Source organism: Barbatula barbatula (assembly GCF_947034865.1).
Source record: "Barbatula barbatula genome assembly, chromosome: 22".
NCBI lineage: Eukaryota > Metazoa > Chordata > Actinopteri > Cypriniformes > Nemacheilidae > Barbatula > Barbatula barbatula.
In genome coordinates, this window is record NC_136785.1 from 15,443,874 (window position 1) to 15,471,712 (window position 27,839).

The 27,839-nt window shown below is 39.1% G+C and overlaps 1 protein-coding gene across 5 annotated transcripts; it reads left to right on the forward strand.

Moving 5' to 3' along the window:
* Positions 1 to 2,036: 2,036 nt before the first annotated feature.
* On the forward strand, positions 2,037 to 27,578 carry cpeb4b (cytoplasmic polyadenylation element binding protein 4b). 5 transcript variants are annotated; one of them, XM_079485929.1, is made up of 11 exons: positions 2,037 to 2,475; positions 3,112 to 4,264; positions 10,554 to 10,644; positions 17,323 to 17,373; positions 19,370 to 19,393; positions 20,759 to 20,929; positions 21,037 to 21,126; positions 21,253 to 21,371; positions 21,851 to 21,965; positions 23,043 to 23,224; positions 23,693 to 27,578. In XM_079485929.1, exons 2-11 carry the CDS (start codon positions 3,164 to 3,166, stop codon positions 23,918 to 23,920), a joined length of 2,172 nt encoding a protein of 723 aa, XP_079342055.1. In that variant the 5' UTR covers positions 2,037 to 2,475; positions 3,112 to 3,163; the 3' UTR covers positions 23,921 to 27,578. The 5 variants fall into 5 exon arrangements, with proteins under 5 accessions (XP_079342055.1, XP_079342057.1, XP_079342059.1 ...); XM_079485930.1 differs by having other exon boundaries at positions 2,125 to 2,255; XM_079485931.1 differs by lacking the exon at positions 19,370 to 19,393.
* Positions 27,579 to 27,839: the final 261 nt, after the last annotated feature.

The window sequence follows — 27,839 nt, forward strand, 5'->3', positions numbered from 1 at the left end:
TCAATGATGTCCCAGAACTGAGAATCGCCAACATTTTTTTAAATATCTGTCGTTGTTTTCTGCAGAACAAAGAAATGTATACAGGTTTGGAACAACATCAGGGTGAGTAAATGATGACAGAATTTTCATTTTTGGGTGAACTATTTAAACATATAGCCTACTTTATACAATGTACATTAAGCATTAATAGAACATATAGTGAGTATACAGAAAGATTGTAAGTCAGACATTATATTTTTTATATCCATTTTTCTTAATAGCAACATTATTAAAATATTGCAATGACTGTCCTACAGCCATTTTAGATTTAATATCTAGATTGAAATCTTGAGTTTCACAGTTAATCGTACAATGTACTACTTGTAATTATACATTATAAAATGCATTTATCTTGTATATTTAATATACTTTTTATATATTTGTATCTTTGCTAGTACTCTGCGTCTCTTTATTTACTGTAAAGCTGCTTTGGTACAATGCAATACTGTGAATAGCGCTATAGAAGTACAGTATTGAAGTATTGAAGTATTGAATTGAATTGAAAAACAATAAAAGCCAGTCAAAGTTAATTTAAAATGTTAAAACTGCAGCCACAAGCTTGGAATATCATAACGTTATTATACATTGGTGTGGATCATAATATAGTTATTGTCATAGTTCTCTTATAGGTCGTTGTGGTTGTGTAAAATATATAAAACTTAAACGTCCATTTGGAAAACAGCCGATGCCAAAAGCATGCAGTAAATATAAATGTTTGGACATACAAATGTATGTTATTACTGTCAATAATGATCCTTATTACATGCATCTTGAGGTCTTAAGTGATCTCCTTCATAGCCATGCTATCTTCATGTCTCTGCTGTCTGTTTCACGGAAATTAAAGGCCACTGATCATGATAAACCAATACTTCTTCGATCAATATGCCATAATCATAAATCAACAAGGGAGAAGCTACAATCACAAACATCTGCTTTGTTTTTTTCTGCATTCCCTCACTAAGTCTTATACGTGTTGTCTCCCATTTCAGATCTCAGGCCAAAAAGCCTTGTGCTTCAATTTATCGTCTAAACCTTACGTTTTATGAGAAGTCCCAGAACAAATGAAACAATGATGATGGTGGAAGAGCTCCATTATGGAGTAAAAACAGCAGCAGCAGCAGCAGCAGCAGCGGGCCTTAATGAGATCTTTGTCTGAGGAGGGCACAGCTGTTGTATTCAAAGGCACTCTCCTTCCTGCTCTCTCAGCCATCAGTTTGCAGGAACACTGGTAATGAGATTGATCCAGGTCGCTTAAAACAGAGAAGAAGGGCGCATGCAGGTGTCATCACAACTGAGAGAAGCTACACGCCTGCTGATTCCAATTCATTCCAGGGTCTCATGAAAGGACACACATTCACACGGCACGCGATGTTGTCACTAGGGAACAAGTGGAATTTCAGGAAAATTGCATGGGGCATTTACAAGTCAAACATGTTGCATAAATATCCTCTTAAAGGGGTCTTGTGTAGACATACAAACTTGATGGAAAGCGTTCAAGTTCATTCTAGTAGAAAATGACATTGTTGCCATGCAGAAAAAGTAGGGAATACAGAAAAACTAAAAATGGAAAATCAAAATGTAGTCAGATTTATGTGATTTGGATAAAACTAATACTTTGAAAGTGTAACCATATACTTTTCATGGTGGATTGATCACCGTATCGCCTATGTTTACAGATATCACGGTTAAACTGTGGCTACTGTAGGTCAATTTTCCTCCGAGTACATATACAGTAATGAAGCGACTACAAAATAATTAGGAGCCGTGTTGACCTTATAGGGCGGAGATTTACTCGCATGACCTTAAAGGGCAGCAACATTTTATGAATCGCATCCAAATTAGAGGAAAAGTAGGCGGGATTAACCCGCGCTTTAGCCAATTAAACGCCGAGTTTTCCGCCAGCGTGGGCGGAAAAATCGGCACGGGACATCCCGTGGGCGGGGTCCGCTCTGACGGAGGCGGAGCTTTAACCGGAAGTGTGTGTGGACTGGGTCTCCATGTCATTCGGCTTCAGTAGATTGCGCTGTGTGGAGAGAAGGACAGCAGCGGCAGCGCAGCGAGGGGAGCAGCAGCAGTGCACTAGTGAAAAAAAGACAGAGAAACGCGAATCTAACGATGAGAACGACGAACGAACGCGTTACAGTTCATCAGTAACTAAACCAGCGCTTTGATATTGACGTCAATGACGTAGGATCGTTGAAACAAGTGATTTAAAGGTTAGCAGCTGGCTAAAGCGAGACAGGGCTGTGTCATTGAGAAAGCAGGACACGTCAAGACGAGGAAAGGGAAGAAAAAACAGACACTCCTGTCGGATTACAGATCCCCAGTTTAAAATATCAGATCATCAGTTTATCGCAGGCTTTGCGTTAGTATCGCGTTGCGGTAATAACCGGAACGAGTGTCTGCCCTCAGTCGCCGCTTGGACCAGCCGCTAAGGTGAAAAGTGTTTTTATTTCTTCATCTTGATACGCGTGTTTGTGATCGATCGACGATGTAATGTGTACGATGTATTTTTATAGGCGTTATCTCGCGCGGTATTGCGAGCATTAAAGCGCAATAGCGGCATACGTCATCATTCTTTCAGCTCGAGACACAGATAATATGTTCGCTCGCTGAGAAGCGAGACGATTTCTGAGGACTTTTTCTCTTAAATGCTTTATAAATCGTTTCAAAGTCGGTATCTTAATGCGTCGGGTACCTGGTTGCGTTATTTCTGCGTCAAAAAAACACGGCCTTTCGCTTGATATGAAGCCTTTGAGTAGTTCCTGGTGAATAAGCCGGTAGCCTGTTAGCTGCTAGCTGAAGAGACGTCACGAATCTATAATTAGATCCTGACAGACCTTTATAACTCGGGGGTCTTTAAAAAGATTTATTTCATATAGCTCGAAAACCCGAACGCGTCATGTGTTTCCAGACGATGTCGATGACATTTTTCTGCATTTTTGGTAACGCAGTGGCACAGTCTGTCAGTACAGTGTTTCCACTGTGTCTGTAATGTTGCAACTTCTGCTCTTGTGCAACTGCGTCATGGTGTATTTTTAAGCTCAATTATGAATCTTTGTTCCTTTATAGGATACAGGAAGCAAGTATAACTGCTGGAGCCAGGTTAAACTGGAGAACATAAATGGGGGATTACGGGTTTGGAGTCTTAGTGCAAAACAACACTGGCAACAAGTCTGCTTTCCCAGTACGAATTCACCCACACTTGCAACCGCCGCACCACCACCAGAATGCCACCGCCAACCCCGCCGCCTTCATAAACAGCACCCCGGCCGGGAATGGTAGCAGCAGCGGCTCGACCTGGCTGTTCCCGGCCGCCAGTGCCCACAGCAACATGCAAGATGAGATTCTGGGCTCGGAGAAACCCAAAGCCCAGCAACAGGAGCTTCAAGAAAGCCAAGACAAGCAGCAACTCTCCCCCGGCCACCAGGAGAGCGGTATCATCTCCGAGCTCGAAAAGGCTCGTTCTGAAGAGAGCAAAGTGGAGTGCGGGTCGTCCGAGGGGACCAACGGCAAGGAGAAGCTGCGTTTAGAGTCCCCCGTGCTGACACCCTTTGACTATCAGGAGCCCTCAGGCCTGGGCACGGCCCCCCAATCCAGCAGCTCCTCCCTGACCAGTTTCAACAACTGGTCTGCTGCTATCCCCGCCACAGCTTCCACCATAATCAACGAGGACATTAGCTTTTTCAACACGGCGGCGTCGGCCAACAATGGCCCTTTGCTGTTCCAGAATTTCTCCCACCATGTCAGCCCGGGCTTTGGGGGCAACTTCTCCCCACAGATCGGTCCGATTTCCCAACACCACCCACCTCACCCCCACTTTCAGCACCCTCACAGTCAGCACCAGCAGCATCGTCGTTCTCCGGCCAGCCCCCACCCGGTGCCGTTCCCCCACCGCAGCGCCCCCTTTGGCCAGCTGCCGCATCTCTCCAACAACCTGAGCAAGCCTCCGTCTCCCTGGGGCAGCTACCAGAGCCCCTCGCCCTCTCCCTCATCCACCTCTTGGAGCCCAGGCGGGGGTTACGGCGGTTGGGGCGGCTCCCAAGGCCGCGAGTTCCGCCGTGGCCTAAATGGTGGCATGACGCCTATCAACTCCATCTCTCCGCTGAAGAAGACCTTCCCCAACAACCACATGGCTCAGCAGAAGTACTCCCGCACAAGTCCCGGCTTCAACCCAAAGTCCTGGATGGATGAGAGCAGGAGCGAGAACATATTCCCTTTCCAGGTGCGTATACTGTTGACTCAGTGGTCTGTCTCATGAATAAGTAATAGTAACTACTGAATGAATGATATATAGGGCTGGACGTTTACTAGATGCGCATTATTATCTGAGAATTTCATTTATTTAATTGTAACAAAATTGCTTTATTGATGCAGTTTTGTGAATTTTAAACCAATAAATTGTAAATATTTATGATGTTTTATGTTTATTGGTTGTCATAACTGCCCTTTGTCATGCAGGGCAAGGGTTGGATCAAATGTCTATTTACACAAATGTATGGTTTTGTATGTTGGTTTAAAACGTCTAGTTTTAAAAAACTTTAAATTTGGTAAAGTTTGTGAATTTTATCCTTCGAACCAAAAATTCTTAATCACTTTTGTTTATAGTAGACTAAAAAGTAGAATGTAAAGAAGTGAATAATCCAACACTAACATACATTCAAGGTCAACTAATGCATTTTATGTAAATAAAGTGAGTTCTAGGGACAAGTTTTCATTCTCGCCCTGAGGAAAATTCACTGGAATAGGAAGTGTGACATGAAGACCTGACCCAATCTGCATCGGTATCATGTCAATGGCTTTTAAAAACACACTTTCGACCACTAATTGTAAACTAGATCATTGTTTGTTCACATTTAAACAGCTCCTACTGGTCTTTTACATGATCGTGACCTAATGCAACTTGCCCAGTGGCTGTATTTCTTAGATAAAAGGTTTCATACTTGCATACAAAAGACCAAGGCCACACAGCTCAGAACGAGGTGGAATGGCTAAATTGAGATGGTTAAATTTAGCATGTCTTTGTTTGATTTGCATCTGGCCTAAACCTTGTAACTTGTCCCTCACGGTTTTGTTGTCACAACCTTCATTTCATTGAATGACACTGTTGGTGTCGTCTTTTTTATAGAAATCACGTATTTGTTGGTACTTTAATCTAGGCATTTTTCAATAATTTTATTTTAGAATATTTAAGATCCTAAATGGAATATTTGTTGATTTAAATTAAGTTTATAAAGACACAATTATGTTTTTATTTTGTCAAAATTTCACATCAAGCTTATAATTATCTTAAAATATTCATCAATATTCATATCCTCTATATATGTTTTTAATGTCAAATATTTTTGAAAAAATTGAAAAACACATAAAAACTGCGTTTAAACTTGCGCGTAATGATACAATAAGAAAACAAACATAACAAAATGCAATGTTTACTGACAGTCTGTGATATTTGCTTCTTTTTTTTTGTTTTATACGTTCTTGATAAGAAAAACAAGCATATAGGCCTATTTTACTCAGTTTACGAAGTTCGTCAGCCGGTTAACAAGCCAACAACGAAGAAAATATGCTTCTTCTGGTAACAAAACTCAGATCTGACAAGAATTTCTGGCTTTATTGTTTATAATGTTGATAATAAATAAAGTAAACAGGCTTGATACCTCCATGCCGACTGTTAAGATCCTAAAAAATACCCCCCAACAAGGACGGAGCTATTGTAGTGTTTGTTTCCTTGTTTATTACGTGACCGTCATCTGAGGAAGATTTTTCCTGGAGATCATCAGCACCACATAAATATTGCTTTCTTTGTCGTTCATGGTCAGTGTCCGTCTTATTTAATTCCATTTGCATCAATAAATAAGTATTTATTTCAAATAAGGTAACTATTGAAGTGAAGATGCGTTAAATAAGACGTGACAACTCTTAAGGGCATCCGTAGTGGTAACTTAACGCTGTGGTGACGCAGTTTTTTTTCCTATGAAAAAGAAGACGTATTGGAATAGCATTCTTTATTTTCGAATAGTTATTGAGGATCGAATAATATTTGAACATTCGTGCACATCCCTACTTTAATCACTTAAATAGTCTGATCTAAATTTAATGTCAACCCTCGTTTGTGTCAAGTTATCTTGTTGTCAAATGTCCTAAACGTCACACACTTTGCACTTAATTCCCAGGAGCAGGTGCTTTCAAGATCCTCTTATTGAGCCATGTGCACACAAAGGTCATCATCTGGTTTGGGAACTTGGGTCAGCCAGGAGTTTTACGGTTTAGATTCTTGTAAAAACCAACAATCTAAAGGTATTTGATAGTGTTGGAAACCTGTGGCTCCTGCCGCTGAGAACAAGCAGCTCTTATTCGCAGCTTTTCGGTCCAGCTGGTTGAATACGTGATGTGATTCCCAGCACTGCATAATGTCGCTGGAAGTTTCCACAGGCTCTGTGTACTCTCAGCCAAGAATATCTGATGTTTGGTGTGAAAGCAAAGGCTGTCTCCGGAGGGGGGAGGACACACACATACACGCTCACGCGTTGACAGACTCGCACATGAACAGGCGCTGGCGAGATGTGTAATTAAGCAATGGCTCGGGGAGAAAATGAGAAATGGGACGTGCCATTCACGATGGTGGAGATGGGTATGGTGACGAGGTTAGATGATTGAAGACACTGTAAAGAAAACAGAAAAACAAATATGGCTGATGGGAAGTGGGCCTTTTTTTACCCAAATGGGCTGTTATATGCCTAAGGCTCAATTAGCGATCAGGCTGACAAGGAGACATTTTAAAGCTGTTTGTTTTATTGGCAAGGCCAGCTTTTGTTTGGCTATTGATATGGGGCGCAGGTGCCCACGGCAAACCGTCATCTGTTGCTCGGCTTTAGCCTAGAGAACAGAGGGTTAGCCAGGGATTTGACTGCACAAATGCCCAATTTGACACACTTTCTTTTTTACCATTTCACATTTTGCACTGCATGCAGATTTGGCTAACTACATTTTTAATTTTAAGATTCACGTTTAATGCCTTGTAAAAGCGTTATTCTTTAACATCAGATGATGCACACTCTTCTTGCCATAATTGGCAAGGTCTGTGTTTTTATGCACACGGCTTGCCGGGTCTTTTGCTTTGTAAATTTTGCCATCGTCTTAGCTCCCTGCAATCTTCTCTAAAGTCTAGGATGGGCCTTATTGCAGGCATCCACATAAGTGCCACAGTGCCTTGGGGGTCTTTGTGTTCAATAGAGGAACTTGCTTGAGGTGTTGTAAGTGCTCACAATGAAAATGAAGTCAGCATCTAAGGCTGGTTCAAACTACGATAACTATAAAGATAAAATTGTAAAAATGGCTCTACAGTTAAGAGAAACAGAGGAAACAAAACAGAGGAACAATGTTGCAGGGATTACCGCAATCCTTTTCTATTTTAATTTAAAGGGTTTATACATTTACAATGGTCTTGACTCGTACTCTCGTTTTTCTGAACCAAATTGTCTCTTTTGTTAAATGGATAGTTCACCCAAAAATAAAATTCGGTCATTATTTACTCACCGACAAGTTGTTTTAAATCTGTATACATTGCTTTGTTCTGTTGATCACAAATAAAGAGATTTTGAAGAATGTGGGATACCAAACAGTTTTGGGGCACCATTGACTACCATGGAAGTTTATTTTCCTACTATGGCAGTCAATAGTGAAATGTTTGGTTACAAACCTTCTTCCAAATAGATGTTTCATTTCTGTGTGAACTGTCCCTTTAAGGCAAAAACAAAAGTAGACAGTTTGAGCTCTTATGTTCTGTACAACAAATCCGTTTACATGGGCATTTGTATTCAATCTATTTTCCAGCTTTTGCAGAGGCGAGATGTCTGTTTAGATTTTGCGAAAAAAGGCTAGTATGATTAAAGTAGGCTTAAGCAATTACATGACATTTCAAATGAAGTTAAATTATTGCTTAAGTCCGATTTTAAACTAACTTTTAAAGTGCACATTTTAATGGCTGTTTAAAAGAAATACATTTTTGTCCGTTTACATTTTCTGTGGACATTTTCACAAATGGGTTTAGCCCAGTTATCTTGATTCAGTCAGTACATACCGAAATTAACACATGTGCAATTCCTGTGCTTATCTTTAACGTCCTTCAGTTATCTATTAAAACCTCTACCTTTAAAATGGCAGTTTTTCATATAGTAAATATGTCCTCCAGTGAAAAGAGGTGTGAAATAACCGCAAAACCAATGATCATGGTCATTTTATGCCTTCTCTCTGACCGAGACCTCTTTCTACACTTTAATTACTTTATCAGCAAAGTCAATTGCGCTCCCAGTGGAAAGTTTCCATACCCCCTGCCTCTCCAACCGTGTGGAAAGACCGGATTAATAGGCTTTAGAGTGATTTGATGTGGACGGCTTTGAAATACCTTTCGTTCCTACAAAAAACACAATGTCAAGCCTCCGCTGCCCACCCACCCCCCCGTCTCCCTTTTCATTAGTTTAGCCATGACATTTCAGATTAATGTCGGCCCTGAAAAAAACGCGACTTGTCGCGGGTGTTTCATCAAGGTCCGTTTCCGAACGCTCTCAGTTGACTTTTTCATATCGTTTGAACTTTGATGACCTGAAAACATGCCCCCGGTGGGTACAGGCCTTTGAGTCAGCAAGCCTTGCACCAAGCTAATTATAGTTGAACCCGAAATAGCTTTCGCGTTAGCGGGATATGCTTATTAACACCTTTTTAATAAGACATGGTTCATAGAATGCAGCCCGCTCGTTTTTTTTATCAGCGATGGCTTCCATCTATATGGGGTTGGTCCTTCATCAAAGGGCTCTTAGTGGAGTGTAGTGTGCGGCGATTCTGAAGATGGCCTTTGGCCCGCTCTCGTGTTCTGAATCAGCGTGCCAGTCCTGCGCTGTAGCATAAGTGCCCTGCGTGAGCGCGCAGGCTTTCTAAGCTGAGGGGGATGAGTGTTGCTCTGAAGATCCCAGCAGATGCAGGATCGTGGCTGAGCATGAGCAGATTGTGCGGTTAATCACGGCACCCTCCAGACTAGTTGGGCGCTTGACAAAACAAGCTGCTACGTTGAAGCTCAGGTTCATTACATTACCTGAACCCAGGCTATGAATTATTTGTGTTATAATGAGCGAGTATTGTGTTTAACCTTGGTGTGTTGTTTTGTTCGTTTGTTAGGCAAAAATTTGTTTGGCATTAATGGTAATGATACCACTTGGTCAAGATTATTTTGTATTCCTGTAGCTCAGTCGGCAGAGTATTGTATTTGCAGCACAGAGGTTGATGGTTTAATTCCCAGGGAACACGACAAATAAATAGGCTAACTGAAACATGCTCTTAAAAAAAACGCTTTGTTACATTTTTGTTCCAGTTTAATATTTAAAGACAACAGTAAGCAAGCAGTTTGTTGATTTCCTTTCCATAATATTCCAAACACTGTGGATCCGTGGTGCATTGCTCTGTTTGTTTGACTCCTGAACAGTCAACATTGACTCAACCAATGGTTTGTGTATGAAGATCTGTTTGTTGACCAGTGGTAAATGGGCGGAGTGTCTAAAAAACATGTTTGAAAACAGTAATTCAATTAGCAGGTTTTTGAAGTAAATCTACACACTAAAGAAGACCTTGATTTTGTTATACTTGGTGGTGGACAGAAGAGTGAAGAGGGTTAAACTTGACATATGTTTAAATGGAAAGTTCACCCTAAAATGAAAAATCTGTCATCGCTTGCTCACCCTCTTATCATTTCAAACCTGTACAACTTTCTTCCTTCTGCTGTGTTTTTACAATGTTGGTAACAAAAGAATGGCGGAACCCATTCACCCATGCATGTCCATGCAATAGAAGTGAATGGATACCACTGTTATTTGTTTTCTTCAACATTTATTCTTCAAAATATCTTCCTTTTTGTTCAATACAGGTTTGAAATGACAGGAGATGATGACAGAATTTTTATTTTAAAGTGAACTTTCCCTTTAGTACATGGCCTTATTTTGTGATCACATTGTCTGGTCTAGTTTTCGGAAAATGTTGTGGTGTATCATCAGGTAAAGTATAACTACCTCATTGATTTTAAATCTAAATGACATTTTTCATTTATCTGCCTTGTTCATCCAACAGTTATCTCGTAGTCTTTATACAATATAACATTTGTCTAATCCTATAGCTCCACTGGTAGAATGTCAAGTGGAATCGAAGTCTGTCGAACTTTTAAGCAAGCTATTTCATGCTTTACCTCCCAGTTGTTTTACGATCATATCAATCATTAGATTTGTCACGTAATCCTGAGGTTAAGCGAATAGATGTTGACATTTATTCAGATTATGTTTGGGTCTAGTGCCTTTGTTGCATTTCTAGGTTGTTGCTGTTTTTCTTGATTATTTGAAAGGAACAAAAGCACAACATCTTGAAGTGTATTGTAGATGAAAGGGATACTCCCTGCGATCTTAGAGATATGAGAAATGCCATCATTGTTTTTTGCTGCCTGATACCCATTGTCATATTCCCCTCCCTCATAGGATCGTCCCAGATCATTCGATGGCTTCAACATGCATTCTCTGGAGAACTCTCTGATTGACATCATGAGGGCCGAGCAAGACACTCTAAAAGGTAAGATAAGAGTCTACGGAAGTAGATTGTGTGTCAAAGTAACATACTGGTGGCCAAAAACCCATTGACCCATCAGCAGTTTGATTTATGCAGCAACTCTCATGTGACTTTGGGTGGCTTTTACTCCAGTGACACTGCCGGGTGTTTGTTGTTTGAATGCTAAGAAAGCTTCTGGTCTATCACCGATGCTGTTGGACCAGTTTTTCATTATTTTTAAGCTGTTTGGATATTGCACAAAAAATGTCATATGGTCTGTGGTAGTTGACAACTGATGGAAAGTAGTAGTTGTGGAGGACTTACCCTTGAAAACAGCAATAAATCCAATGAATGAGCCCAAACAGTTCTTTCTGTTGGGTGTCAGGTGGGGTTTGGGAACAGGCATTAGGTCTCTTTTTACGGTAATTGGTGTTTGCTACAGGCGCCTGTTATTCCCCAGTTGAACAACGCAAGTCAACGTAACCACATAGATGAATAAATGGGTAATAAAACCATTTTGCATACTTTCTAGTCGTCTTTTCGGTTTCTGGGTCAATGACATATATAATGATAACTTATCATGTGGTGATCAATAATTGTATTCAATTGAAAGGATATAAAACATTTTGTGGCTGAATTAAGAATCTCTGATAGTGCTGGGCGATTAACTGGTTCATACCGAATACCGGTGTGCATTTTTGTTATGATATGAATTTCTAATATACCGCATTGCCAGTGTATGTTGCTTAAACAATGTTTCAGTGGGGTCCATTTTCACTGTTGCACTATGACCGGCCATTCATACAGAATGCGTCTTTCTATGCCGCGGCACTACTGTATCATAATTTTTCTATATAAACATGCGCTAACCGGAGGCGTCCACGTTTCATCACGTCACAATGGGAGGGCACACTGTGCGGCTGAACAGCAGATGACTGTAACATGTGTAGCAATTGCAAGTTTGCATTACGTTGTATTAAATACACCCACGAACAAACATCTTCAAAATGCGAGCGTGTTCCCCTCATACCTGCTCAATATAAGCATAACATGATGTGTTTCTAGTTTTAACTGTTTCTCTTTTATGCTATGATGAGGATGGACAGTGTGATCGCTTTCCTCTCACATATCTAGCCACTGCAGACATGACATGCATGTTTTAATGATAAAATTGTTACTGTTTAGTATTCAACTATTCAGAAAGCCCATGGTATTTATTTTCGGGTGGGTGCTCCTAACTCTTGATGTTGGCAGCCCCAGTGCTACCCATAGATGTGGCGCTACCAAGGAAACAAATTAATTTCGATTGTGTTCTCTATTTATTTTCTTAAATATTATGTATGCAATTTACCTTCGCATGCTATTCAGTTATTAAAGTAGTCTAAACTTTGCAGTTATTGTTGGGGAAGGGGATTGTTTCCATCGTGTAGTTACAAGTTGTTTGCGAAATATGCACAATTAAAAGGTTTTGTGTTTTGACTGCAACTGTCATGCATCCTGATTCCTTCACTTCATCATGAGTGCCACCTCTTTATAAACAGCATCATTTTGTGGGACTTGCTTACCCATATAATACTAGTGTGGCATTGTTCTACAATATTCACTCACCATGACAGTATAAAAGGGTATTTTAATTCAATCAACTGTAAAAACAAGTTTGTTCATTCAAGAAGACAAAATTATAGAACAAAAATATGACATTATTACGCACTAAAAGTAAAAGAAATGCTAATAATTGATTTCTTAACACTTTAAATACTAAAGATTTGTAAAGAAAACGTATGTATGTCAAGGAAATGTATTCATTTTAATATACAGTTTTTAAGGATATGGCAAATTCTTAGTTAATAAAGTGTTTTAATCTAAATTTAGTTGTAGTCCACATTCTTAATTTTTGAATAACCACAATGTATATATATATATATATATAATTTTGTGTTTAAATTTTGGCATGCAGGGCTCTACGCTAACTTTTTTCCCGAGGAGTACATGTGCTCTTAAATGAAAAAATTTAGGAGCACACAAAGAAATTTAGGAGCACAGTACAAAATTATTATTTTTTAATTAGTTTATTAAACAACTGAACAAATTTCATGCATATACTTCATGCATATACTGTTTCTGCCCTCTACATTATTTGCAGAACATGAGGTTGTTCTCAAAATCCAGCCATGGGAAAATCTTAAGCCAATTGACATTAAATGTATATGATCTCCCTTTGCCGGCTCCAGTGGATGTTGACGTGACAGCGCTAGTCACCACAGGTTCGCTAAAGTTGTTCTCAACTTCTTGTAAATCTTGTGAAGAAACCTCGTTAAAGTTAGTTGAACCTTCCATATCCCCCTCCCCTGATTCTTCTTTCTCCTAATCTCTTTTTTGCTTAAAATAAAAACGTATGTTCTTCATTTTCTTTCCAATTTTATCTTTCCAGTTTTTACCTCACTCGACTCTCTTTCCGCTTAAAATCCAGCAGTTCCCGCACATTCCCACACTAATTCAGTGATTGGCTCATTGGTTGCGAATCGTCGCTCTCATTTGCATAATGTTAAGCGCGTCATCATGCTACCAAGTGATCTGCTACTCCTCACAGTCTTCCCACTTAGCGTAATTCTCATCTCGCTTGTATAGTGGGACATCTACTGGTATTTCCCTAAACATAAACATTTGTTAGGATCTATTTGTATAAAAAGGCTGTTAACTTTTTTTTAATTGACTAAAGTGTCCAAAAAAAACATTGCCAGGCCTAGTTGCTGGTCTGTGAGTCTTGCCCTATTTGTGTTTGATCATGTTCTCTTGGGGCTTGACCCTTCCTGTTTTATAAGTGTACTGTATATACTGAGTTTTGCATTGTGAATAATATATTTTATTAAAATATTTTTGAAATGCAAAATAAATGTAGCATATGATATTGGTTAACCAGTACACAAAACAAAGTTTTTTTCCACAAAATACTATGTTTAGTAATTATACATTAAATTATTTATATAACAATATTAAACTGTATTTTCGCCATGCTTTTACGCCATGCTTTTAAGCAAAATAAAGGTCGAAAGAGTCAAAAGGAAGGTATAGTTAAAATGAAATATGGTAAGGTCTACATTTCTTAATGTGACTTTTAGTTTGACAGCGGAAGTTTGGGGTTTACGCGTCTACACGCAATTACGCGTCCACGCGTCTAACGTCTGTACGCGTAATTACGTCTTTAGGCGCAATAACGCGTACACGCGTTATAGCGTGTGTACACGTTTCGCTAAAGACATTTCTGCCTAAATGGCCTTCCATAGTTCATCGCGCTGTTGTTCAGTTTGAGGACAGCCCGTCACTCGCACACTGTGCTCGTAAATTATTTTTCAAGTTCGCACATAACTATTTTTAGGCGCAAATGCGAGTGAAACACTCGCACTGTAGAGCCCTGGCATGTTTACAATCCTTATACGTCATTGACCCTTCTACTTTCTTTTTCTACTTTACTGTTTTTTTTTTTGACGGTGGTGTTCAGTTTTGGGTTTGAGAGGGAGCAGCTGTGAGAAGCTGCCCATTAGTGCTGAATCATTGCACACACACGCAAACAGAGCAAGGATAAAGATAAAACTCTCTGTTGACCTACAAATGGCTGTGTGTCTGTGCAGCAGAGCTTATCCAGAGCTGCTTTCACATTTTAACAAACACTTTTAAAATAGTTTGTCAATGTGTAGACTGAAATAAGCTATTTCATTTTTGTATTCTGTGGCTCTGAAGTAACTGATGTTCAAACATGCGATGCAGGAAACGGTTTCATGATGGTTATTGTTATAAAACACATCCTCAGCTTTTGATTCTTACATAGAAATAAAAGACGGTCCGCAATAGGGTCATCACTGTTAAAGTCCGCATTGGGTTACATTGAGATACTCTAGAGCTGGGCTGGAAAGGCTAATCTCTTGGCGCGAGATTGAGCTTGCTCTAGAACAGTGGTCGGGAACCTATGGCTCGCGAGCTACACATGGCTCTTTTAAGAAATCATATCGCTAGGTGTCTTACCCTTCACCATCATTTTAATGTTAAAAACATAATGTATACGAATATTTTAGGTTGTCCTGGCCAATACACATATGCAGTGCTATGTGCAAGCGCCATGAACCAAAATCAACGGCAAACAGCGTTTCTATGGTTACCTCTCGTCCCCACAGCCTAGATTCAAGCCACCCAGAGGGCGAGGAATTTAGAAGAGCGAGTGTCATGCTTTTATTGAAAGTCACGGCTCTCTGTGGCGTATGATACGGAACTCGTTGCCTTGCTGTAATTACAATCTAGAAACACACCATGCAGCAAAGTATCCAGTGAGCAGATGGGAGTCAGTTTGGATGCGCCGCGTCATATCCGTGTGAGCAGTCGAAAATGAACCACATGAAGTCCATACGTAAATAGAGCTGCCATACGTAAATACAGAGGAGTTTCAATGCGAGTATGTAAGTGTCTTGTCCACGTACGAACAGAACTATAAAGCTTTTTGCAAGACTATTACACACACTGATAACCCTATGACATCAAAGTGCCGAGAGCTGGTAACGTCATCACGGCGTGTTTGCGTCGTGTTAGTGTTTGCATTTGATATCTTTTTTTTTGTCTTTCTAATCTGTCACTATACCATTTTAATGGCAACTTAATGCCAACAGTCACTTTAACTGCTGCTAAAAATCAAGATTTATATACGCATCATCATTGGACAAAATCACAATACAGTACATCTACATTATAGAGATCGGCTATGTGCTGTCTGGCCTGTGTTGCTGTATAATGTTTTTTTTGTGAAAAATACAAAATGTGACTCAAAAGGTACATTAATGGTGGCCATTAATGTACCTGGGCGCACCGCCTAAGTAAATGCATTGTATGGGAAACATTGGTGTGCTTTCGAAACATTCTCGCCGTAGTCTGATGTCAGACATTGGCCGAGCAGTCTTCAGCATTTCAAGAAGTTGAACATGCCTCAAGTCAGAAGACACATAAGCAGTATTTCGTGAGTATCAGTACTAAAGGAACATATACTTTAAAAAAAATATATATTTACATTTATGCATTTGGCAGACGCTTTTATCCAAAGCAACTCGCATTTAACACTTGGCCGAAGGCTGAATACCTCACACCGAACATTTTTTAGCTGTTTTTTCACTATTGCATAAACTAAATGGTCAAATAGCCTTTTATATTTTTTCTTGCTTTTCAATATAATACAATATAAAAAGTAAATTAATAAAAACATTTGCAAAAACAAATAGGCTAAATTAAAACCAAAAATGGAGCCCTCTCCCTTCTTGAATAGCCTATATTAGGCCTATAACTGACTGCTGAAAGAATGTACTGTACTGTACTGTACCCCCACAACAAAGCACTTCATTTAAAAGTGTCATTCAACATTATAAGCTAAAAATATGAATAAATAAACTGTTGTATTTCAAAGGCAACACTGCAAAATAATTTAAAGAGAAAAAAACATCCGTGCAAGCAGTTCTGACTGACCACCATTTCAGTTCACATCTCTCCTCCAAACGCTGACTGTCACTGTTCTCTCAGAAGGTGCACTCGTGGCTTGACCTTCACTTTTCAATCCGAATCCCTTCATAAAGGTGGTTGTTGCTGGTGTACTCCATCACATTTGATTGCAGACTTTCCTTCAGGGGCTCTACGTATTTTTGCATATAACAACCTGTTGGATAAAGTCTTGTCCTCAAATGATCATGCAGAATTTCATGGGTTGCACCTTTCATGTTGACTTGAAACAGACAAATTTTATGTCGTATGACATTTTTATATCTTTAGGTTGAAGCGTGCTTTAATTACATAATGTGGCAGTTGTTGCATGTTGCTATTAGGTTTCATTTTGGTTTCAAAGCTTAATCTGAAGCACATTAACTTCACCCCGTCCTTATCTGCTACACACATGGCACACCTCACCCGTGTATACATTACTGCCATTCAATATCCAAATTAGGGCAACTCTTCAGGGTCAACAGAGAAGTGCTGCACCCCCAGAAGCTGGCGGATGATCCTGCAGACACCATCCCAGTGAGACAGAGATGACCAAACAAGAGGCATGGGAAGAGAAACAGTCCACCGTTCAAGTTGCTTTGAATAGCTTCCAGCATTGTCCTTCAGCTTGTACAAAAGGTCTCTGTTCCCTCCTAAGCAACAACATGGTGTGACAACCCCAGCCACCAGACTGTTCTTTGAGTGAACAGGAAGGGGGGGTTGCCACTGCGCCCCTGGAGTGAAAGACCATACCAGTCATGCTGGTTTTACTCTGTTTCCTCCCATTCTGATATGGGGGAATGTATGAAAGTGATCTTGATCCGGGAGAGTGTTGTGATACGCCAGAAGTACATTTTGGTCTATTGGGGGGTGTTGAATATAACACAGGAAACTTTGCAAACATGCCTTTTGATGCTTGTTTTCCTTGGGGCAGTAGTGTAGTAGGGTTTTGTTTCAGAATGTTTCCTCAATAGGGTGGTGATCTGGTCTTGACTGAGTCATTTGGCGTGTCTGTTATTGTGTTCTTGTGCACCAAGCTTGACTCTTATTGCGTACATTCAAATTGGTGTGTAAACTCAAAAACTGGAGGCCGATCACAGGCCTTCGTGCATTTACACGAAGCACGTGTTGGATGGGCCAGATGTGCTTTGTCATTTCACCAATCCAGCTGATTTATACCCTCCTCTCTCAAAGGTCGCCTCGGATTCACCCATCCAGGAGGAGACAACCCCTTGCCCATAAACGGTATGTACATGTATTTTATTGGTTTGGTGCCTTAGTGGCTCAGGCAGAAGGGTGGATGGATGGGGCCCAGTGAGCCACGTGTTGACAGAGTCAGCAAGATTAGCTGCACGGTTGTGCCTAGGAACTGCTAAACTTGTTTTAGCTGTTGTCTTCACCGGGGCACGTTGTCTCATTTATTAGTCATTCAATTTGCTGCTCTTTTAGCGAAACAACATTTATTTGCATAGGTTCGAGACACGTGGTGTAATGCAGATTTATATAACCGTTCACCCCAAACAAGACAAATGAAGCATGAAGGATGTGGAGGTTCTGCTTTTGGCCTGACTGAAAATATTATTTTCACAATTAGAGGGTTCTTTTCAGAAATTATACATTTCCAAAGCTTATATAGCATACAGCGGTGGATAAAATTAGGAGAACATTTCAAAATAATTTTCAGTTTTTCTGAATTCACGACGTTTAGGTTTGTGTTTGGGGAAATTGATCATTTTCGCTTCATTCTGTTAACTACTAACATTATTTCTCCCAAATTTCAAATAAAGATATTGTGTTTATTTGCATTTATTTGCAGAAAATGAAAACTTGAGAAAGAGGTCTGTTCTGTATTTTGCAGACCTCAAATATTGTAAAGAAAACAAGTTAATATTCACTTTTAATTATCACAACAGTTATATTTGTACATAAGTTCAGGAAATGTGAAATTTGAATAACTTTTTTTATAGTGATTTATGAGTTTTCATGTGTCTATTCATGCTGTCAGTCTTTCACATTGCTGTAGGATGACTTTGTAGAATTTCAACAAAATCAAACCTCAGGAGTGACAGACACCGAACTGGAATGCTGAATAAATTAGAAATTTGAAATGGTCTCATACTTTTTTCCACAGCTGTATGTGCATGTATTACTTGGGGATCAGGTTTGTGAAGATAAATGTGCATCATAAGGATTTCTACACTGTAAAAAACATACGTTTGGATAATTTTTCTATTATGTTTTTTTAGTTTTATGCACAGATTTTTATGTATTTTTGGAAGTGCGTTCAAAAACCCTAAAATTACAGAAGAAGACAAGAAAAACGGTGAAAACGGGGTCTCTATAGTGTCTCTAGTGTACAGTGTTAAAGTAATTCAAAGGTATAATTTTCTTAGGTATTTTGCCAACAAAATTCCGGATGCTACTGCAAAAAAAAACATAAATATATACTCTGGATGTTATTGCCAAAGAAATAAAAAGCCACCATATTTATGTTGTTGCTTATTTTTTGTCATTACTGATATATTGTGAATGTATAATGCATGTTGGCCAGCCCTTCTTTTAAGGTGTTTTCTAATGCTGAATTCACATGTTACGCGGCAGATGCGTCTGTCCAGTTCATCTTAAAAGGGAAACAATGCGGTAAGCGGCAAAACGCAGGCGGTGCTCATGCTTCCAAAATCCTCCAACTTCCACGGGCACGGCTCTTTGCGGCATGCAGCTGAAGATAAACATATATTTAATCTTTTTGTGAAAGGTAACGCAGCAACATCGGCTTAAAGGCGGCTGCGGCTCGGCAATTCCACCGCTAGTGTGAATCCAGCATTAGATTACAGAGCTATTAGCTGTTTAGCTTTCACAATAAAATCATTATTGCAAGCTTAAAAAAGCCTGTACAAACAGCATTAAAAATTTAAAAATGTAGCAGAAATGTGATTCCCTCACTATTCACGGCTCTGAAATGAGATCAGTTTACACAAGTTACACAAGGTCGTCCTTGTCAAATAAGTCCCTTCTTCAGTCACTGAGAATTTAGTTGACGATTGAGATGAACAGTTTGAGTCTATAACAGCATTGTGTTTTTCATGTCCTTTATAATTAAACAAATTAGGCCTGTCACATATTACTATTGTGTACACAATGTGGAATAAAATGCCTGTTAAACATATTTTACATGGTTTAATGAGAGTCTCGTTCATGGGGATGTCTTACTTCAACTGTGATCATCTTGTTTTACATGCAGCAAGGAGTTATGGGAGGAGACGAGGTAAAGAAACCTTTTAACAATCCAAATGAGCAAAAAGACTACAAACTACAATCTATAATCGGAATCAGTGGGAAAAAAACCAGCGTCTGCATGCATTGTTTGGGCCATTGTTAATTGTTTGCATGTCCACGTGCAGCCTTCATTTCCATCTGTATCTATGTTTTTGCCTCTTCCTACTTTACTCCAGTGATTTTTTTTTGGTGCAAAACAAATTTGATTGAGGCTTTTCTCTGGTTGTGCAACCATACACACACACACACACATCTATTCAGGCCATAGTTGTGGCTAACTCTCTTATGTAAACTGTTGTAAAGCAACTCAGGCCTGCGATCTGTCACGTCAGGAGGAAATTTGCTGGACTGGCTGAGCCAGTAATACTACAGCCTCTATAGTCCTCGGTTTTTATCGCTGCTCTGTTGCAGGGCTACAAAAACAGATGCAGCGATACACTGATAAGATATTCTCCTCTGTAACCATATTGCCTGTTAGGCCCCTATGTTATACAAACAAGTGGCCCGTACAATGGGTTCAACAACAAAGCATTTTAATACACACAAAATAATAATAATAAAGTCTTATGAAGTAACACAAACAGAAGTTGGAAGTGATTGATCTCCAACTGGTCCAACAATCTGTCTGTTAATATGTTCCTCTGACATCACCTCCGGGACTTTGTGATTGGCTCACTCTTTGACAACGGTTGACTCAAATCATTAATTTAATGCCTCTTAAATTCAACACAAAACATTTCCCGTAGTGTTCAGGAAATGTGTCACGGAAGTATGCTGTTTTATTTACAGAAAAGGCTGTATGTGTGAAAGAAACATAAATTCAGTCAAGTGTATTTAAACTTGCCTGATTGTCTATATATTTATCAAATTAATAGTTCTGGATCTGAAGTTAGTTTGGATGAGACACGTATAGCTGTCGTGAAACAGCCAGCCTGTGACGACACAGCACTTGACATTTATATTAACGTGTCTACATATCCATAAAAGTCACTTATAGTTCATCATAGGCTTATTAGTTGTACTTGCTGGATCCATCTTTGTGTTTAAATAAAAGAAATAATACATTTTATTTATTGATTATTAGATGTCTTCAATGTTGGTGTAGCTGCCATCTGGTCGTCTCATAAGTCTCAAGCACAGCCATCCTTTCTACACATTCTGACACAAACAGTGATTAAACATTCTGTGTTAATTCATATGAAAACATGAATCATCAATATGTCCCGCTTCATCATCGGGTCACACAGCTACAAAATAGCGCTAATGCTTAATATCGTCGTCTTAAGATTTTCATTCTGTGGTGCAGGGAGGCCACGCATGAGCATAGATGCTAACTCCTGTTTTTCCTCTTCAGGACACTCTTCCCTGTTCCCGATGGAAGATGGCTTCCCAGACGAGGAGAGAGCCGATCCGAGCTTGCCAGGCCTTGGTTCGCCCCACTGCTTCCCTCACCAGAACGGAGAGAGGGTGGAGCGCTATTCTCGCAAGGTCTTTGTGGGCGGCCTCCCCCCTGACATAGATGAAGGTATTAAACGCAGAGTATCTTCTAGTCTACTCTTTATGAAAAGGTTTTAAGGTTCAATGTTGACTTTGGGTAGGTTGCTCTTACATGTGGAATATTTTCTTTCCAAGATGAGATAACAGCTAGTTTTCGCCGCTTTGGACATCTGTTTGTGGACTGGCCTCACAAGGCAGAGAGCAAGTCATACTTCCCCCCAAAAGGTGAGTTGATCAGAGTAATGAACTTTTAGTGCATTTCCTTGTGCTATTGAACATTAAGGTTGTTCGAAGGGATAAACTATTATCAATTGCTATTGTTTACTAACTCTAAAACACGTTTTTCCAAAGGTTACGCATTCCTTTTGTTTCAAGATGAGAGTTCTGTTCAGGCTCTTATTGACGCCTGCATCGAGGAGGACGGAAAGCTCTACTTGTGTGTCTCCAGCCCCACCATTAAAGACAAACCTGTAAGGATAAATTATATGTCTGTCACCCCAGCTCAAACCAGCATACAGTTAACACTGTCAAACATTGTAACACTTTACAGTAAGGTGCTATTTGTTAACAATAAGTTAATGCATTAGCTAAAATTAACTAACAATGAACTAATACGAATACTGCATTTATTATTGTTAGTTCATGTTCATTTTAGCATTTACTGACACATGATTAAAATCAAACGTAGTTACTGTTAACATTAGTTAATGCACGCTGAATTAACATACATGAATAACTGTATTGACATGTTACTAACATAATGTAACTAACATAAACTATAAATACTAAAAAACAACCAAATTGTTCATTGTTAGCTAAGGTTAGATAATGCATTTCCTACTGTTAACACGTAGCACATTATTGTAAAGAATTTCCTAAAAGTTTGAAATCTGACCGAAAACTACATAGCGTTTTTGTTCATTTTATTTCTGTGTGGTTTTTGTAACAGGTCCAGATTCGTCCGTGGAATCTTAATGATAGCGATTTCGTGATGGATGGCTCACAGCCCCTTGACCCAAGGAAGACCATATTTGTGGGTGGTGTTCCACGCCCACTCCGCGCAGGTATATTGGTGAACCCGTTTTTTTTTTAAATAGACATGGTTTTTGGAAGACCTATGTTGTAAAAGAAAAAAAGGCAAAGGATTAGAAAACTCGTCACCAATGCTGTCAACACATCTATTACACCTTATTTATATTACAAGCAAGTAATGCAACGCCAGCTGATTGTTCTCGCCATAACAGGCCATCTACACAGCAAGAGACCGATAACACATTGTGCGCGATGTAGAGAACTAGTTTCTAGTAGATCTAGTTCTGCCATGTCAAGCCTCAAGCAGTGTTCACTGGGTGGTAAACACTCTTTTTATGCGCTACATTAGTAAAACCAATCTTCGCATAGTGTTCTAGGTACCTTTTTGTGTTTGTTAAATACTGTATTACTGGCGTTTAAGATGTTTCTAGCTTTAAAGCAACACAGCTGTTTTTGTACTCAAAGCGTGTGGTGTCATTTTTTGATTAAGTAGGGAACTGAATAGCGTTTTATAACGTAGACAGATAATCCAAAGTCTGGAAGTTGAGATATCTATATGATATGCTTTAACATCATAACAGAGGCCATTACGCAATTTAATGGCTTGAAACCATACGAATGGCTTGTCTAGTCACTGTCTATATATAAACATGTTGAAGTCTCTACTGAATGCATACATTTAAATGAACTAAAACCGCAACACGCAGCGTTTAAAAATACCTTTATGACATGCCGATTAATACGGACAAGCGTTGATGAATGACGTAGATACCCTGTCTAGTGGCTGTGTATGGAAGTCTCTAGAGGCCACAGTATTCTTTACTTTGTTTAATGAATTATTGTGGTTATAATACAATTTTAAGTAGGCTTCATATAAACTACTCAAGGGGTGCCATTTGTTGATGCCATCTTATTTGACATTGTTTGTTTTTGTGTTGCTAAGTGAAAAAAAACTATTTTTGGCAACCAGTTGCCTTTCTTTAATCACATTTAATAAGTAACATTTAGGACTGTTTTTTGGGGGGGAGATTGAGGTTGGGCGGGGGTGCGTGCATTCTTCCTTTTTTTTGTCCTTGGGTGATCACGTATGTATGTTTTGTTTCTGACAGTGGAGCTAGCGATGATCATGGACAGGCTGTATGGGGGCGTGTGCTACGCAGGCATTGACACCGACCCAGAGCTGAAGTACCCCAAGGGAGCAGGGCGGGTCGCCTTCTCTAATCAGCAGAGCTACATTGCTGCTATCAGTGCTCGTTTTGTACAACTGCAGCATGGAGAAATCGATAAACGGGTCAGTGCTGACTTCCACAAAAAACGGCTGCGCTTACTTCGATGAAACGGCATTGATCACGCGAACCTCGCAAACACTCGAGCAGAATTTGGACTATGGTTCAACCCTAGTTGTGACATTTTGATGGGCTCTGGCTGATACAAGTTCTGCTTTTAGTGTCAAAAGTGTCAAATTCAGTTTCTTGAATACAATGCTGGTAAAAGTAGAGATGTTCTGTAATTTCATTTTCAGTGCTGCTATGCACAAAAACATCAGTAAAGCATTTATAGGTTATTGTAATATGTAACTCAAATATTGATTTCCTAATGAAAAATAAATGTATTATTGCAGTATTAAGGCAAAACAAGCCAAAAAATCACAACGTTCTACAATTAGTCTAGACTTTCCTTTTGCAAAAACATTCTAGTTTTCGTCGTAACAAGTTAAACGTTTACAAGCTCATGAAAAGTTGAATGTCTTTCTGTACAGGTGGAAGTGAAGCCATACGTTCTGGATGACCAGCTGTGCGATGAATGTCAGGGGACCCGCTGTGGAGGCAAGTTCGCTCCTTTCTTCTGCGCCAACGTGACCTGTCTCCAGTATTACTGTGAATACTGCTGGGCGGCGATCCACTCGCGCGCCGGCCGGGAGTTCCACAAGCCCCTGGTCAAAGAGGGCGGCGACAGACCTCGCCACATCTCCTTCCGCTGGAACTAAAGCCGGCGGGCCGGGAGACGCAGAGCGAGAAAGAGAAGGAGAGTAGGTGTAGGAGGAGTCGCAAAATCATCATCAAAATAAATGCACTTTTCTGTTGCTGGTTCCTTTTTAGTTTAATTTAAAAAAAAGACAGAAAATAAACAAAATATATGATTTTAATTTGTCATTTAATATATAAAAAATGGATGTGTATCCAAAAAAAAGATTCAGGAAAAGAAAATGTCTAATCCATCTCTCTATTTTTTTAATAACTCCATTATATTTCATTTTCAAGTGCACAGAGATGTGAATATATTGAGTATTAGTATAATTTGTCAGTACGTATCTGCATGACTTTAGAATTGGCTTTTTTGTTAACATTGCGATTGGAAGTATTACGTCCTATTTTAATTTAATCGAAAAGGCGAAGGAGCGGATATGAAAGAAAGGGTGCGAGAAGAGTGCACTTATTTCTTTGCTTCCCAGAATGCAGATGTGGTCGAAGATCTCAGTTGTTAACCAAAGCTTGGGATTTAAAGCGATTTCTCTCAACACTGTTTTTTTTTTGTATCATTTGTGCTTTAAGACCATGCTAATCTCTTTTTTTTTTTCTGATGACAACAACTGATTCCACAACAGCTGTCTGGATTCGATCTCTATTTTGACATGCAAGAAAACTAATACCTCAAGCTTAGCTGCTAGTTTAAGTCAAATATTACAAAAACAAAGCTGGTCTCCTTTCCCCCAGGACCACAGAAAAGGAAATGACATCAGCAAATGGCACATTGAGAAAATCTGCTCTGTCACTTCCTGATGGAAAATTTGGAAAACAGCATCCTAGCGGGGAATGTGTGTTGTTAATGTTGCAGTAGTCTGCCTGCAAGCAAGGAACTTCATTTCTGGTCCAGCTTAGATGCAACCGACCGTTGTTCTCTCAGGCTGCAAGCAGCAAGCCTATGTTCGTTCGTTTGTTTTTTTCTCGCAATACGCGTCTTGTAAGCCTTTACCCAGTCCCCAGAACCCCAAAAGAGGTACAGACAGAGAAAGCTACTTTGAAGAACGATCAAACAATATACCTCCTGTCCTCCAGCACCCGTGCCCACTCAGCCTGAGTGTCAAGCATAACTGAAGGTAGTCCATGCATCTCTCCACTCGTTGGCCCCTCGTCCCCCTAAGCCCTTAACTTTCAGACATTAGGGAACCAAAGATGGCTGCGCAGTAGCTATAGCGAAACCATGGACCTTTCCTTTCTCGTAAACTTCCCTTCAAATTATAAACGAAGTGATAAAGGCGTCGCTTTGGTGTATCGTTTTGGCCCCAACCCTCATCCCATTCAATATAAAGACCGGACGGGCTCCAGCAAACCAAAGATTGGCCTCGAATCGAACAGCATGCAGTTAAAATCGTAGTAACACTAGTGAAAACCGCTGAACCCAGTGTGCGTCGGCCTTTCCGCAAGGCTTTTCCAGAGGTCAAACTAAGGAGACGTATGTCGTTCGGGTATTGTTAAGGAGTTAACGCCAGGCATCAGGTTTCGAAAAGTTGCATCCGATTGGGTAGAGATTTACACAGCGCCTAAATCTGCTAAAGAAGTCAGGGAGTTAGTGATCAGTTACGACTTGATACACTAGTGAGAAATGTATCCTCGTGTTGGCTTGACGGTGTTCTGATGCACCCGTTCAGCACTATCACTTGAGCTCGTGGGTGTGGTGGTTGAACATTTTAGAAGTTAAACACTTTTTGAAGAATTTGCTGTTAAAGAGATGGCAAAAAAAGGATTATTTTATACATGGCCTGCTGATTTTTTGGTACAGTGTTTTCTAGCTAAATTATTTTGTCATGCACATATAAACATTTATTATGCACTACTTTTCTAAATGCTTTTGTTTTTCAACAGTCATTTTAGGCACATTTTTCACAAATGGAAAAACTCCTTTTTGCAATACCTCAATTTTTCACATTGTGAAAGGTAGCTTTTGTACTTTTGTTACTGAGAGATCTGCATATAAATGGAAATTTTCATTTTAAGAGACAAAAAAAGAGTTGAGTGACTTTAATATATATTATTTTCAATTATGCTTTTTATACATTTCAGTGCTGAGGAATCTTTACAACAAAGCACGCACTTGTGTTGATGCGACAAATCTGCAGAGGGGAGATCCACGGGTCTCGGCTCTCGCACGCTAGGTTAAAACGGCAAAAATAGATATAAAATGAATCTGACAGCAGCATGGCAGGAACTCGTTGTCATTCATGTTAATATTGCGGAAACATACTTGGATATAAAAGATCCTCTCCGTAGCTGGAATATAAACTATAATCTAAAGGAGAATGCTAAATCTGGTTCATGTTTAGGCTGATCCTCGTATCACAAGAATGGATGTTTGATGTTTAGATATTTTAACATTTGAAAAAATATATTCTTGAACTGCCAACTAGTTCCTATTGTAATCCTTAGCATGCATGATGAGAAAAAAACCGTACATGAATTAGCTATTGAAATTACTCGTTGTGGTTGTGCACCAGATGTTTCTAAACTTTGATTTAAGGTTAAGGCCACCCAACACCCTGCACCCTTCCCATGTTATTATTCTCTATGCCTTCCCCGTAATCCAGTATCAATAGGATGCGCACGGAGGAGACAACAAAACAAAAAACGAAACGCGTGAAATTCTAGAGAAAACGCTGAAATGGCAGTGCAGGACGAAAGCATATTCTAGTACGCTGTCGAAAAGACTTGAGAACTTCATCCCCACTGTCTGTTCGAAGTAAATCAAAACCCGTTTGGAGGAAGGGGAACTTAAGACTTGAATGTGGTAAATGTTGCAAGTTAACTTCGAGTTGTTATGTGCAATACTTTTTTTGAACTTTTTCCAGATAAAGACTCTTTGCAATGTAATTCTTTAATGCCATTTTTAATTGCAGACATTTAAAGAAGATGTTAATATGTTTTTCACAGTCATTTTCTACTGTTATTGTAATCCTTTTCATGCTGGTGTTTGTAAAAAAGAAAAGAAATCAAACTATTTGTACTAATATAAAATAATTGAAGTTATTTTTAAAACATTAAAGGTTTTGTGCTCATTTGCTTATTTTGTTTATTTCAAGCTACTGTGATTGATTGCATTGTAATTATTAGGTCAATAATGTATTTAGCTGTTTATTGGTATATTTTTAATTGGAATGTATAATTAATTTTTATAATTTTGATCAGATTTTTGTTATATTTTTGAGGTGAAGCTTTTAATATGTTAAAGTGTCTAGTTTTTACTAATTGCTATATTGTGCTCCACAATATATGGTTCACATTTTCTGAAGGAAAATAAATATTTAAATATCTGTCTGTTAATGATGTTACTTAATGGCAAAATTTCAATAGTTTTTAACTGTGTATGGGAAGGTTGTTGTATTTATTAATAGCATTTTTTTACTTAAGATATCACATTAATTTTATTGTCATTTCACTTTATAAGTTCCTATTTTTGTATTTTCCTTTCTAATTAAGTTATGTTATACAAAATGTTCATATTCTAGGAGTTGGTCTGTAAGTGCTAGTGAAACGAAAAAGAAAATCTAATGTTATTTAATTGTTTGCAGCCAACTATTTATAACAATATGCATAATTTTTAAATATTTGTAATGTGAAATGTTGAATGAATAAAACTTAACTGTGACAACACACACATGTTGAGTCTAAATTCATTTCAGTGTGTCTCCTTCACTGATCAGTTCATCCTAACGGCTGTTAATATTATCTATTTTATATTTAATGGCTTCGAAAATTGTGTGAAATTGCAGACTTCATAATTGTAATGTAACAGTCTAAACAGCGCCATCTGCCGAGTTGTGCTTTTATCTGCGTTGTCTTTATATGGCAAGTGCTGTATTTGTTTGACCTTTAAAGGCCCTTGTCTGGTCATTCATCTTACTCGCAGTGAAA